General features: G+C 32.4%; 2 protein-coding genes across 3 annotated transcripts; both read right to left on the reverse strand.

The window, feature by feature from the left end:
* Window positions 1-943: 943 nt before the first annotated feature.
* On the reverse strand, window positions 944-4,099 carry LOC128181666 (uncharacterized). Its single transcript, XM_052850145.1, has 4 exons — window positions 3,816-4,099; window positions 3,333-3,679; window positions 3,047-3,240; window positions 944-2,344 (listed from the first exon to the last, which is right to left on the reverse strand). Exons 1-4 carry the CDS (start codon window positions 4,097-4,099, stop codon window positions 2,162-2,164), a joined length of 1,008 nt encoding a protein of 335 aa, XP_052706105.1. The 3' UTR covers window positions 944-2,161.
* A 2,795-nt stretch (window positions 4,100-6,894) lies between these two features.
* Window positions 6,895-14,664, reverse strand: LOC128181668 (uncharacterized). 2 transcript variants are annotated; one of them, XM_052850147.1, is made up of 6 exons: window positions 14,459-14,664; window positions 11,674-11,689; window positions 10,912-11,131; window positions 10,366-10,712; window positions 9,005-9,198; window positions 6,895-8,798 (listed from the first exon to the last, which is right to left on the reverse strand). In XM_052850147.1, exons 2-6 carry the CDS (start codon window positions 11,681-11,683, stop codon window positions 8,577-8,579), a joined length of 993 nt encoding a protein of 330 aa, XP_052706107.1. In that variant the 5' UTR covers window positions 11,684-11,689; window positions 14,459-14,664; the 3' UTR covers window positions 6,895-8,576. The 2 variants fall into 2 exon arrangements, with proteins under 2 accessions (XP_052706107.1, XP_052706108.1); XM_052850148.1 differs by lacking the exon at window positions 11,674-11,689 and having other exon boundaries at window positions 14,459-14,663.
* Between the last annotated feature and the right edge of the window lie 1,389 nt (window positions 14,665-16,053).

The raw sequence follows: 16,053 nt of genomic DNA on the forward strand, positions 1-16,053 counted from the left end.
TAAATGTTTAAAATTTTCATATTTCTGTTGCAAAGTCCCTGCACTACCCTGGAGACGGCGCGCATTTGCGACTTTTTCCAGGTCTTTTCAGATGCGTAACATTTTATATAGACCTTTTTTTGTAAGATCTTTTCTCGTAATAATGAGATAATTAACTCGTTTAAACGAGATATTTTCTCGTAAATACGAGAAATTTAACTCAAAATAACGAGATATTTTATAGTAATTACGAAATAATTTACTCGTAATAACGATATCGTTTCTTTTTTGTAAAAATCTTATCATTTGATGATTAAAATACGTTGATAACAAATATATATATTTTACCTCTGATAAAAGAAGTCATTCTTTCATGATTCATATCATTGCATTATAATGATTGATGTATTAGTTTGACCATCAATACGAAAATTTGATTTAACCCAGTGATGGGAAACCCCTTTGCAGTAACAATACTGAGTTGATATACATCAACTCGTAAAAAACGATGTCTGGCAACTTTCTGTTATGATGTTTAAAAGATTGCTTTCGGTTTATCCCTCCGCGTGCATCAAATAGTGCAAATCAAAATAAGAGCATACAACAGTTTTTTTCAATAAAAATATGAGAAATGGTAATCAATTCAGCAAAACAGTTACGTAATGGATAATCTTAATATATCCTTTTGCATTTTCCTGCAGCAGACAACGTTTGTTTACGTTTGAAAGCGGCGTACTGATACACAGTGTAAGACAGAAAAATTTCACACTGCTGTCTCACACTGGACAAACCGATCTCACACCAGTGATAATGCGAGAAATACTAGTATCTTATGAAATTACGTTGGTTTGTTAAAACTCTATGAGCAATTATGTGTCCTATTGTGACGAAGGCAACTTGCACTATACATAACATAAAAGTATGTAATTGGTGTGACAATATTACCGAACACAAACTCAGAAAACATAATTTTATTGAAAAATGAAATGCACTGTTTGATATTGTTAACACATATGAGGTTAAAATCCAAACCACAAACGATCATTGTATAATATAGATACTTTCCTAAGGCTACAATGATTGAATTAATTTTTTTAAAAGTTGTACCCTTACAAATATTCCTCTCTACAGTATTTACTGACAGAAAGATCAACAAACAAATGTTAATTCAAACGATCTAACAAATTCGATGTTGACTGGTCTTAATTAAATTGTCGCTACGTCACACCTAATCAATATTCGTCCGAGCTCGGCAGAATGGAAACACTAATGGCTGTGCGACATTAATGACTGGTTGCTTTTTGAAATACTTGCATCAATAATGAAGAGTATAACAAAACCGTTGTTGACTGAGATTTGGACATTATATGATTGTTTAGACCAGACAGAAATGCTGCGCAAAGCCTTCGGTCTTGGGCATCATTCGTGTCTTCAGGTCTAATATTTCGTCTATTGCCAAGTCAATATCTGTATGATAGAAACCATTATTAACATTAACAAAAGTAGTCTGCATAATAAAACCAATAGCAATATTTAGATAGATAAGACAATACACTGATCTTCATGAAATATAATACATATACTATTCATTTCAAATTATCAAACTCTGGTTTGCATAAAACATTTGTCAACTAAATACCTTTAAGGTGGTTCACTATACCTTGAAATATTTTCTCAAATCAGCAGAAAATTGCTTGATTATGAGAGATATCATAAAGGATAAGAAGTATTTATTGCAAATAGGCAAGAATTGTGCAATTTTGGATGAAAAATTACATTTCAAAAAATTTAATTCAGTTAACATGAACAAAAGCTCCAGGCGGATTCGGACTCATGATCTGTGGTTCAGAAGCCCAATACTCTAGCCACTGAGCTACGACGATATACAACCCAATTGAACTATATAGACAGTTTACAAAACATTTATATCGCCATCTTGTGACGTAGTGTCTTAAAAAGTAAAGACTGGGTGTAGTGAGGTGCCTTAAGTTTGCAAAATTTCAGTTCATTAGGGTCAACGGTATGATCAAATGGTGTGCGTGAATTTCACTGCAATCAGCTGGTATGAAGTATGGAATGAGAGGACCTTCATTTACCTGCACTTATTCTCATGCAGTCTGCATGTTCAGTTCCCAAATTTACTGTATATTTTCTTGCAATTTCCTTACATCAATAAATGATATCATTTATCTATATTTTGGACACAAAGCGCAAAAATCAAAACTGCAAGACAAATAAATGCCCCCGTCATTACATAGGGTATTAAAGGGGCTGGTATCTCGCATTCCATTTTCTGTACAGAGGGAGCTGGTTTCTCGGTTTTCATTTTTTGTAATGTGACAGCTTTGAAACAGGGATCACTCAGCTGAAATAAACAAATAAATCCAAAATGAAAGAAGGATTAAATAAGTCAGTTCTTTGTGTTAACAGAATATATTTTTTTGTTAAGTAATTGATATTCCGTCCGTAATTGATGATTCGATGATCCTATATTTTTTAAAGGGACTTGAACACGATTTGAGCTCAAATTTTCAAAATTTATTATTTCATTTTTGTTGTCTATAATGTTTAATATGGATGTTTTTTTAAAATGCGTTGTCAAAATTTGAAAGTCAAATATAAAGATACAAGCAAGTTACAGAGGTTTAAATTCTTCGTTTTGTAAACAAAGCTCGAATCTTTTTTTTTTGTTTACATATGCATTGTAATGGCATAAGTTTTACTTTAATGTTGCTTTTTGTCGTTGATAAAAGTATTTAGGAACAAATTAAATCAGTTTATCTTGTTGACACAAGTTATTTTGTCAAAAATTGTTAGTTTCTTCACTTTACATTATATTTGTAAACAAATACATGTATAAGACTCGAGCTTTGTTTACACAACACTGACTTCTTTCCTCAATATCTCGCTTGTAACTTGATTTCTAGCATTGAAATTTTGGTGAATCATTTAAAATACACAAATAAAACATTTAATACAGAAAAAATTATTTTAAAATGTTCATCTCAAATCGTGTCTAGGTCCGTTTAACGCGTATTGATGGACCGTTGTAGTACAGACTGTTTACCTTCGTCAAGAACTCCAATATCTTGATATCTTTTTTAATGCTGGGCTTGTGATCGGGTTGGTAGTTACTACACAGTAAGACTTTGTATGGTTCGATGTTCATAATCGAACAAATATCAGTCTTCTTTTCTTCCAGTCCTTTCTCGGAAAGGTTACTTTTATCCACATTTGTCAACACCAAAAAAACAGGGATATCTAAAATCAAATTTCAAAGTTGTCAAATATGGGAAATTTTATATATAATTCAATTTAGTGTTTGTAACAGCTGAATGGAATAGTTCAGTTACTTTGTGTTTCAAATTTTGCTTCCTTGTATATATCATATAGCAGAGTGTCGGGAGTTACATCATTTTCTGCTGATATTACAACAATAATTATGTCCACCGTTGTCATCTGCAAATTCCGTCTTATGTTTATTTTCTCTCCGTTTTTTAGTTTATTGCTTAAATCAAAAAGATCACAATTTTGTGGTAGTTGTCCGTTGATGATCAAGCGCATTAACTCCTTATTGACCGAATTTTCTTCGTTTGATTCCGATAGTGAAACATCTAAACCAATGATATCGATAAAAGTTGGAAGATTCTGTGCTTTTATTTCTTTATTTTCAGGGTTCCAATACTCTGAGCTCGGAATCCTGGAATGATTGAAAAGCAAAACCCAATCAAATGCATTTGGTTAAATTCTTTTGCTTTTTCTTTTCAAATTTCAAAAGAAGTGAAATTTGTATCTTTCATGTGCATGTTTACTTATTTATTTTCTTCATTACTTACATGTGTAACCCTATAGTGTTGTGCTTACTTCCTCTACCAACGTCCGCATGATATTTGTATTTTCCCGTTAATGCAGTGATAACCGTGTTTATAAACGAAGATTTTCCAGTACCAAGACTTCCTAATAAAAGCAAATTCTTTGGCTTTTCTAAAGCTTCGAGATTTGCTTTTAGATTTTCCCAAACCTCATCTTTTGTAATCTGTTCTACGTTCTGTTTTGTAGTCATCTCATGTTCACAGATATCGTTTTGTAAGTTCATATCTACAAAATGTACGACAGTCATGCATCATGATATCATGTATTGTATAGAGCTGTCATCGCTTTTAAAAATACTTATCACAAAGCAATAGTTAGGAATTGGTTTTAAAAATTTCAGTTAGACAATTCAAACAATAGAGAATCTTTAAAATATTGGTACAGCCTCCCCTTTCATTTATTTTCTCGTAAAGATAAGGAAATAGAAAAGCAACATAAAAGCGCTATCATAACTTTGTCCACACATCGGGTAAAAAATTCATTCGTTTCGTATACTGTATATATACGTAATGTGAACTCGCTGATAAAGAATTGTATCTACGCAATATATTTTGTAAATGGTGGGACCAATGGGCCGAGCGCAGATAAGTATAGCATTGTTTTGATTTCTGAGGTCATACCTACTTTAATATCTACACAAGTGAACTATATCTATCTTTTTTTGAGGGGGGTCTGCTTCTCAGAATATGATCAACAGGGCTTGGAAATCAATATTTTGTTATTGAAAAGTGTTTTGCCACCTACTGTCATCATCTTATCATTATGATATCTAACGAGTCGACATAATGATCTTACCAGTTAACATAAAGATCTGAAAATACAACATAAAAATCTTACAAATCATCCTATTGATCAAAGACTATCAGTATCTTATTAGAACTGACAAGTCGACATACGTATCCAACATCCAACAAGTCGATTTATTGATTATTGATGTCATTTATATATGATGATATTTTAATGGCAGATATTGGGCATGTACACTTTTTATTTAAAAAGTTATAGTTCGTCCCAAAATATCAAGCAAAATACACATACCCGTGAAAGAAGTCAATTAAAATCGATTAAAGAGAATTATTCAAGATATCTTCATTCAATGACATATTATCTTTTTTTCGGAAAAATTCACATGAACGAAAACAGAAGTCAATCGGAAAACTTTTCAACGTTTTTAACCGGGAAATTTTCAAGTCTGTTGCAAAATCCTCTGTAGATTTTATTTTTAGCCGTGTGATGAAACCTGACAAGCTACAGGTTCCGTTTGAAAGAAGAATCCTTGGGATTTTTTCAATATATTGAATGAAAATAGTTTCAATCCTGAGGCATTTATAAATATCGAACAATTTAGGAAAATGTGCAGCGTAAATATCTTTGAACAGAGTATAGACACGTGAATAAGTACCAAGTCGATAAAGATCTGACAAGTTGACATAAAGATCTAGTATGACATTGTAGGGTCCGACAAACGACATAACTAGCTGACAAGTGATTGCAAAACTATGCCACTAACCAAAGATTCTCAACAGAATTGAGCACTTTTTGAATAATTTTTTATGCTCATTGTACCTTCCAAATTTCTTCTAGATATAAGAATATATATATATGAATAAGCATAATCCAGCTATTAAAATGTGTTCATATAACTAATTTTATTTAAACATGCCTTATAACAAAAATCTTGCTATATTTAAGATTGTACATGATTATGTATTAGCTACCAAAAGATTTAAGTTTTAATGCATTATTCACATTGTCATTCAAACAGCTGAACTGCTAGCTTTCTACAACTATTTTTCATCTTGTACATAAATAATACCAGGTACCAAGCATCTTAATTCCACTTATTTTTCCTTTGTTTTTCTCAGCTATATTCTATTGTTACATTGTACCAGCAATGTTTGTCAAATTGACTGTTAAGGAGAGGGCTCAAATAGGCAGATTGCCTGCTGCCCAATCCTATTAGCCTATATTGCCTTGATGTGAAATACATATACAAATGGTCATGTTACGATAGGGTACGTCCTCTTACTCGTGCCCCGGCCTATTTCTAACTATTAATTGCTAGTTGTGTCTTAGAAAGACTATCAAATGTATAGATATGACTTTTGATAAATTGGAAAATACAAGGAAGAAGAAAAACATTTAAAACAATATACCTACAAATAAAAAAAATAGTTTTAAAAGTGGTATCTGAACTTTAAAATGATCTCTTCTAAGCGGTCCATGCGTGTATAAACATTTCAAGTAGAATGCAATTTTTTCTGCAATGATTGTTTCGATCATAAACCAAAGAAAATACCAAAGAAAACATTTTATTTATTTTCTTTTTACAATTACATGTATATCTTATAATTACAAAAGCCCATTAAGCTCATTTTTGTAGGTTAAAAAAATCAATTTATCGCAAAATGATTACAGGGTGTCTGGTGCTTAAACCATTATGACGTCATGATTCATTTAAAGAATATTTCTCCCGTTCTTTACGGCTTTAAAAGATTCGTGTAGAAACTGAAACAATATTTTGACATTCTATGTCAAATCATGCATGGGAAAAGTAATCCCGATACCTATATTCAATTTTACATCATTCGAAAGAGCTTGTTTCATGCCGTTTTTGAGAGTCTGTATAGGCATTCTAGAAATATTTCATTGGTCAAACACAGAAAAAATAACCTCCGAAATTTGTTACTTATTCCTTCATTATTTATATAAAATGACAGATTAAAATGTGATTTTTCATTGCGTTTACCAGAAATTTAAACCCCGATACACCCTGCTAAACAAATTTACTGTTATAAAGCTTAAATCATTGAAACAATTTATATCTTGAATTTCATAAACCTGCAGCACCTTCCATTTACCAGATCTTGACCTTAATTAACAACAAACTTTCGCGAAAAAATAACCCGCGGAATATTTGCGATAATTTTGCAAAGAAAAGGGTAACTTTCATGTTTTAACCCAACCTTTTGAATTAAATCGCAAACCTTTTGCATTTTTTATCTGTAGGTGTATTAAATTGCTGTGAATAAACACAAACTATTGCTGGTTGAATTTTATTAACAAAATTTTTCCTATAACAATATAAAATAAAAGATATATATAGTTAAACTGTTGAGAATTTTCAGCTATAGATATTAACAGCTAGTAAATCAATAACTATATTTAATTCTACTACAGAAAATGCCGAGATCAAAGAGATACCGCGCTCATTATTCTTCAATTTACCATGAACGTCATCAGTAAAAGTTTTAAAACCACATCAATTTCACGTCTAAGTTCCAAGCAAAAGAATGCATACTGCCTCAAATGTTTATGTCGAAGAACTCAATGTTCAATAATTTAAAATTGTCATGCTGATGAAATGTAAATATTTTCGTGAAAATATGTACTTTTTATGTGACTGTTTTTGGGACTATTTATGCTTAAAATATTCCAAAACAATGTCACTATTTATTTCATGATTCGTTTCAATTAATTTCTGATGAACTATTAAAAAAAAGGATAAATGCAACAAAAGTCAAAATCTTGGACAAATAAAATGTAAACAAAAACATCTTATTTGAAACCTTTTCAAGTCCACCGATTTTAGGAAAACCTTATCTAGGAATGTGTATAATTAAGTGTTTCTAAAACACTATTTAAAACCATGTGTTGCGGACTTCATTTTTGTGGAAATTTTTAAAATGCTTTTTTTTTGTTAGTTTTTTACTGTAAACTACAAAACTCCCACGAAGTGAGAAAAAATTGAAATAGATAATTACACCACATAAAGTTTTACGTCATACCAGTAATGAAAGGAATACACGCAATCGATGGAAGTAGAAATCGAGCAATAATTTAAGCAAAGTCAACACGAAGAAATGGATATTGAATTTATAATATTGAAATTTTCAAGCAGAAATTTAAAGAATTAATTCGTTTGTTATAATTTTCTTTAGTTAAGATTTAACTGTTTGTCCAGACTGGGGCCAATCAGATATTGTAAAGGTTGACATATTTCTGAATAAAATTTTAAATAATTATTTGAAAAAAGCGAAGAGTACGATTGCGGCATGATCTATCTAAATTAATTTTGATATCTAATTTTGCTTAGAAATGCAATTGGAAGCATTTTAAGAGTTAAAGTTGTGTCTTTTCGTTCGCAGAGCCTCGTTTCACCAATTAGAACTTGATAGTGTATATTTTTAATCATTATTCATACTGATTAAGTCCCACTATTTGAAACTAACAAGGAAAAATTAAAAGACTAATGTGAACAGGGGTTTCCTTTATAATACATTGTAACATATTCAGATAGGAACAAATTAAAAGTCAGACTAAATGCTAATTTAAACAATTTTGTTATTCTAACCCTAGCCATGGTAAAAGTTCTGGAGTTATAATGCATATAAATCATTTCAAAACATGTTTTAAGACTTACCCATTGGTCGGATGTATGATTTTAACTACTTTTTGTTACGAAAGTAGAAACATTAATGTGTTGTAATGTAGATAATTCATCTCTTATCTCTCAATGTACTGTGTGTAACACATCGACATTCAAGTAACAAGAAATAAGGAACACTTTTAAATTGAATGAACAAAACGTCCACAGCCCCAAAATACAAACAATATTTAAAATTTACAAACAATACCTAATACACAGTAAAAATATTAATCATGATAATATTCCAGAGTAATGCTGTATTAACAGAAAAGTATGAAAAGTATATAATGTATCTTTAACTTTTGTATTTTCTGTCCTTGGACAAAAGGTGCAATATCATGCCTAAAAGGATAGCGATCACCAGGCAAAGAAAAGCGCCCTGCAGTAACTTTACACCAAAAGGAGAATCATTTTTGGGTGGAGAAGGACCAGGAACTGGGGCGGGCTCTGGTTCTGGTTCTGGCTCCTCACATTCCATCTTCTGTAGTGTAACAGCCTTGAAACGGGGATTGCACAGCTAAAACACACAACAATTATGCATCTAAATAATAAACAAGATGAAAGGGGAAGATCATTTACAATGCCTATCCACTTCTCAAAAGAGAATAGTATTTTATTAATTAATTTTTTTTAGTGAGGGATTTTTTTTTTTAAATCTTGGATGTGGTTTAATTGATGGAACAGGGTGGGTTGACTGATTAATATAAATCACAAAATAAGAACCTTTGTCAAAAATTCCAATACACTGATATCTTTATTTGTATCCAGTGGTTGATTGGGTTGGTAATTGCTACACATTAAGACTTTGTCAGAGGCGATGCCAATTGCTTCGCAAATCTCTGTTTTTTTGCCCTCTAGTTCCTGCTCAGACAGGGCACATTTATCTACCTTTGTTATGACAGCAAACACCGGGATCTCTAAAAACAAAAGAACATTTTTACATGTACTTGATATTATCTTATCTTTAAATCTACATGGGTGCGTGATTAGCTTCAGATCTATAGCTTCGACAAGAAAGGCATTTTTCTTATGTTCACTAAAACGTGCAGTTTTTTTTTTCTTTCTCTGGATTTTGAACACAACCTGTCAATACGCACAGGATTTGTGTGAATATATTTGAACAATAAAATGCTTTTTTGGTGAGTCATTCGGAACATGAAGGTAGCGACATTGCAGAAAAAATACGTTAATTTTTTTCTGCAATGATCGCTACCTTCATAACCCGCATGAATCACCAAAGAAAGCATTTTATTGTTTTTATTAACATCTTTCTTTTAACTAATTACTAGTAATAAATTGGTTACAAAAAGTAAGTAAAAATTTACTAAATTACTGTTAATGTACAGAAGTAAGTTAGCTAAAAAAAACCCAGTCAAATCGTCTCCTGTGAGACTTTGAGTCTGACATCATCATGATTATTTCGTGCAGTCCCTGGTATTTCTTAGGTCGCTGTAGGTTTTGACCAATCGATAAACTGAACGTGTCAATTTCAGTCCTCTCAGTTTCATTCCGCTGTAAGATTTAGACCAATCAATAAACGGGGCGTGTAGATATCAGTCTGGTTGTTTCTACAGAGCTATGAATTAACTATAACTTTCCGTAAGAAATAGAGGAAATTATACTTGGTAAATATACTGTAACACATACAATCATGTACAACAATATAGTACATGTACGTATGTTGTTAATGTACTACCTGAAAGTTCCATGAATCCTTGAAAAGTATAATATCTAATTATATATTTACTTACAGGTAAAATTGGCGACCGTGGATTAAAATTTTCCAGAGTTGAGAAGCCACAAATGCAAATTAATAAAGTAACAAGATGTCTTGAATTGGTGTCCAGTATTGATCAACTGGTTGAAATTAACGAAATGTGTCCAAAACCTTAAAAACATTTCTGTAGGCAATACATTGCAAGTTTTTTTTTATGTGTAGAATAATAAGCTAGTATCGGGTCTGTGAATCAATTTACCTCTTTCCAAGAGTTGCAGATCTGAAGCTAAAATTAAAGTATTACATCACTACTTTCTTAGTCTAGTAATCTAATAAATGAAATACTATTACTAGTAAACAATTTTACGTTTCTTTTTAACGTTGGCCTCTTTGTAGATTTCGTCAATCAGGGCCTGGGGAATATCTGGATTTTCCGCTGATATCACAACGATGATTATGTCCACAGATAGCGTTTTTTCTTCTGGTCTTTCTTTTAATTGTTTTTTATCCTTGAGTTTCTTCCCCAGATCGAGCAGGTCGGCGTCCTCCGGCAGTTTGCCGTTGATGGCAAGGTTCATGATTTGGCTGTTGACCGTTTCTTTATCTTCTGATGTCGACAGCAGGGGGTCCATTCCTATGATGTCGATGAAAGCCGGGAGGTTTAAAAATTTGTCCACTTCTTCATCAGGGTTCCAATACTCTTCACGTGATATCCTAAGTACGTACTGAAGACATGTTAGTCCTTATTGTTTGAGACTGAACCTTTGGTTAATGTCATAACCCTTGTAAATGTTGTATCTATTAAATCTTTTAAAAAAATTGTGTACACAAAATTAATTACATGAATAGGTTCGTCTTTTACTTATTCTGCAAAGAAATATATCAATTTTTACCAGTACATGTAATTACCTACCTCTGGAATCTGGTTGTATTGTGCTTACTTCCGCAACCAATGTCAACGTAATAGTCATTCTTCCCCGTTAATGTTGTTATAACGGTGTTTATAAACGAGGATTTCCCAGTGCCGAAGCTGCCCAGTAGTAATATGTTCTTGGGTTCTTTGAGAGCTTTCACAGTCTTTTTTAAAGTCTCCCAGACTTCAGATTTCATCCTCAGTCTTCGTGTCATCTCATCTTTACAAACAGAAATGTCACGTAAGTACTAGTTTTATATCGTATTATCATTCATTTACAATCGATTACATGTATGTGGGTTTCTTATGTCTGGGTTGTTTACTATTTGTTTCTTTTGTTTTGTTGGGTGTTTTTTTGTCTCTATTTTTGGGTTTTTTTTTGGTTTTTGTTTATTTTGTTGTTGTTGTTTTGGAGTGGTTGTTTTGTTTTTAAGGTGGGGGGGGGGGGGGGGGGGGTTATCGGATTTTAAATAGAAATGCATCGTATGTTTCAAAATTAGTCCAGAAAGATTCTATGTTCCGCTTTGATTTTGATTAAATTTGTTGTTAGTGTTGTGGAATATATTATCAATTGAAAATTTCAATATGATCATTATCACTTTATCAAGCTGTCCAATTCATTACCACCTTAACAAGATTACAACCTACTCAAAACTTAAAGTTAATGTTTTTGTAACCTTTTAGACTCTGAATTTAAAGAAACATTAACATGATTAATTAAACTATGTTTTATTATAGAAAAATCATCATGCAAATGCTTACCGTGTGTCATCTTGTACTGAAAAGTAATACATTTGTATTGATAGAAATGGATAAACTTGTTTCTTTCTTAGGGACTAACCAACTATCACTACCAAAGAATTGTCTTTAGAACAATTTTAGAACCATTTTAACGAGACCTTGGACTTTCGGTAGGACGTAACTATTTATTTTTTGCGTCAAAACAAGTGAAAAATTTCGCTGGTTTCAAGCGAAATAAACACCAATTTCGTAGTCTTAGCTCAAAAGCCAGACAGATCTTGTTGATTTCAAAGAGACACTTAAACAATAAAATGCTTTCTTTGGTGATTCATTCGGGATATGAGGGTAGTGACATTGCAGAAAAAATACATAACCCGCGTTAGCGGGTTATGTAATTTTTTTCTGCAATGATCACTACCTTCATAACTCGAATGAATCATCAAAGAAAGCATTTTATTGTATATATTAATATCTTTCTTTAAGCTATTCGATAATTTGATTAGGAAAAGTAAGTAAAATTCACTACATTACTGTTGATGAACGTAAGTAAGTTAGCTAAAAGAAACAGCCAAATCGTCTCCTGTGAGACTTTGAGTCTGACATCGTCATGATTATTTCGTGCAGTCCGTGATTTTTCCTAGGTCGATATAGGTTTGGACCATTCGATAAACAGGGCGTGTCGATATCTGTCCTGTCATTTTCTTGTCAGTTTCAGCCGCTGTAGATTTCGACCAATCGATAAATGGGGCGTGTAGATTTCAGTCTTGCTGTTTCTATAGAGCTATGAAGTTTCCGTAAGAAATAGAGGGAATAATACTTGGGAGATGTAAAAATATCTGAGTGGCCAGCAATGAAATTGACAGGCCTACGTCACATTGCTCTTTGACGCAACTACCAAGTCCAAGCTCTCGTTAAAATGGTTCTAACAAGATGGACTTCCGATAGGACGTAACTGTCTATTTCTTGCGACAAAACAAGATGAAAATGTCGCTGGTTTCGAGCGAAATTTACAACAATTGCGTAGGTTTAACTCATTATAGCTAGACAAATATTGCTGATTTCAATGAGCAATGGCTGATCACGAGTGGCCACTATGAAATAGACAAGCCTACGTTACAGTGATGTTCGACACAACTACCCAAAGTCCAATCTTTTGTTAAAATGGTTCTAAAATATTTTCTCATCTAAGTCTTTATTACAATAATATTATGGGTACACACAGGCCTCATTTTTGCCTTGATTGGTTAAAAAAGGTTTTAATCTAAGTCCAGATTCTGTTGCACATTTTACATAGAAAGGTTACTCAAACAATCAAACTGTTTGATGATGGATGGTGTCTGTCCCTTGAGTCGTTTAAGTCCCAAGACCTTTGATCATGTCTTTATTTGTTGTGAAGTTGTTCTAACATATTGGAACCAATTAAGCTTGCAGTTGCAAATTGATATTCTATAGATATGGTTTAAATGTAATTCATGTTATTTTAGGTTATTGTCCATTATTAGCTACAACAGTTATACAAATTTTATTTTTTTTTTTGTACAAAGTAATATTAAAATTCATGTAGCAAACAAAATAGATTGACATCATTTGTAGATGTGTATGTAATGGTAAAACATCATATAACACCTTATATTATTTTGCAACGGTAACATCAATTAATTTTATATCAATTAGGCTTATCAGAAAAACAGTTTTGGTCAATTTTCTTCACTTCACTTTATAACCGTATCAACCCAATTCCAGGTACTTTGTAGGTATACGTGTATATATACTCAATGAGTATGAATGATTGTATGTCTTTTGTAAAATTTCAACAACAAAAAATGCATCCGAGTCAAAAGTAAATTACAAGGCCTAGAAGTGATACAATTTTTGTAAAGAATATCTATCATAGTTTCCTGAGATTAAAGATAAATGTGGTTTCTCTACAATTCTATGATGAAGTCATGAAAAGCATTGCCGTAAGAGATTTAGTGGGTGAATGATAAACAAAATAATGAAATAGTAAGTGATTGTTCGTCTATATTTGTATTCCATAAGCATAAGGGTGATTTTTTTTAGTGACAACTGAGTCATCTTTCAAAGCATTAAGCAATATGCACTTAATAAACTCCACATTCCTTTCATTTCCTTCACACCTGTTGGGGAATAGTGTGTTAAGGCTGTTAGAACCACTAAGCCAACCAGATGTTTGTAAAACTACTAGATACCGGTATTTTATCTACAATATATAAAAGGCATATTTATTGTACAAATTAAAAAAACTGGATAGTTTAGAGTTATCGAACATTGCCGAGGATCGGAGTCGTTTTAAAGAACCTTAACTATGTAATCATAATCAACATGATCAATTGTAATTTAAATGTTGCCCCATATGCATATTAATGGTTTGTTTATGTACTTATGTTGACACATTCCATAATTTTGTCAGCATGTAAGCAGCTGATCGTGTTTTCCAATGAATTTGGGTGGTGCTTTCTTTATCGAGGGATTGTTGTAATATAGTTTCGATTTAGATTTTTTTTTTACAAACGTATCGTTGAAGTGGATGTCGGTTTGATTGACTTTCATTACATTTTTAATCATATGTATATATGTACATGTATAAACATGTACAGTTGGACGTTTACTTCTTCTGTGAAATTAATGCACAAACACTATTTGAAATTGTTTATCTTAAAATATTTTAACATAGACAAAACCAATAATGTCTTGGTTACAAAGATAAACAGGATATACCCCAAATTCTACTTTACCTTTCTTATAGATCTATAATATCTGACACCTATTACAAAAACGTACTTACCCATTTGTGCTGTCCAGTTATCAAAATGAAAGTAGGAATTTTAACAGATATTTATCTGTAACAACAATAGTTCCTGCAGTTATCTTTCATTGTGACATAGTTAATATTCGTAAATATATTACTGCGTACAGAAATCCATATAAGTCATGAATTGAATTAATCCCTTCTCAGACTATATTCATATTGTTTGTTCGGTCATGTTGAGGTTTAAATCTGGTTCAAGTTTGATACATATGTACCTGTAAGCATGCGCGGATCTAGTGGGGGGCATGGGGTCCAGACCCACCTGGAAAAATTCAAATCTCTTTAAATTACATAATAAAATTACCAAAAATAGGCCTCGACCACCCCCCCCCCCCCCCCGGCCAAACCCAAATAACCGTCGAAACCCCCCCCCCCCCCCCCACCCCCCTGAAAAATTTTCTGTATCCGCGCATGCATGGGAAATACAATGTAGTTTCAGATCTTCTTGAGAATATTGCAATGCTCAATTAGCGATATAACTATGCAATCATATTGTTAAAGTGTTGATTCTGAATTTTTTCAAACTGTGAACTCTAGACCACTACTGACCCCCGAGTAGGAGTTCAAAGTACAATGTTGTAATAGAGTTTCGATTTCGATTTTTTTTTTACAACCGAACCAAATAAACTTTAAAAATCTAAAATAAACGCGATCTACTCTATTACATCCAGAAATTATGTATATGACTGTAAAGCAGTTTTTATCCAGATCTATGGCTCTTGTTTAGGAAGGCGGGGACTTTCCTTCCATCAGTAGTATTCTTAGACTTTATAATTATTAGTTTTTAAATAAATGCGCTATTTTCCGATTTAAAATATATGAAATATAACACATCAAGTACATTTTTACTAAAACTTTGCATTTCCATGCTACATGTATTAAGACCATCTTTTTTATGGGGTGTGGAGGGTGTAGCGGTTCTTTACTAATTTCAGGGACGTATATACGTCCCTGCTAATTTAAAAGAACTTTTCGTATAATTTGTAATCGCCAAATCCTCCTAGGTCTTCTTCGACAGCAGTGTCCTACGTATGTTTAGAATTACTATAATCTTAATAACTCAATTAAGATTTAGGGATAAAATTAAAAGGAGGAGTATTTTCACCCCGTTTTATACCGGGTATATAAATATTTTATATTCATTAGACTCATGCAGGCCCGTTGGGGGTTTTTTTCATGCCAAAGAGGGTGTTCGGGGGTAGTCTATATTTACACGATTATTCCTGCACTTCACTCTCACTGTGACCCGACAGACATGTGTAAACATGTGGCTAACCATTTAAAATTCCATTCAATTAAGATTGGGTTGCAGACATTAATCCCCACCGCTAAATTGCTTGCTCAATTTAGCTATAAATAACAATCATACACTTCATTCATCAGTCAAGGCCAGGTTCCTATGTGACATGATTTAATTTCTCTAGTAATGTGAATGAAAATATTTATAAAAGGGGTTTTAGTAGAATCTTCATGACAAATATCTTACAGTCTGACTGACTGGAAAGATTTTGCAGACCGAATTTCAAGCTAAAAAAATTAGTATCCCAGTTTCAGTAATGGACTGAGAGAGA

The sequence above is a fragment of the Crassostrea angulata genome, chromosome 4 (genome assembly GCF_025612915.1).
Source record: "Crassostrea angulata isolate pt1a10 chromosome 4, ASM2561291v2, whole genome shotgun sequence".
NCBI lineage: Eukaryota > Metazoa > Mollusca > Bivalvia > Ostreida > Ostreidae > Magallana > Magallana angulata.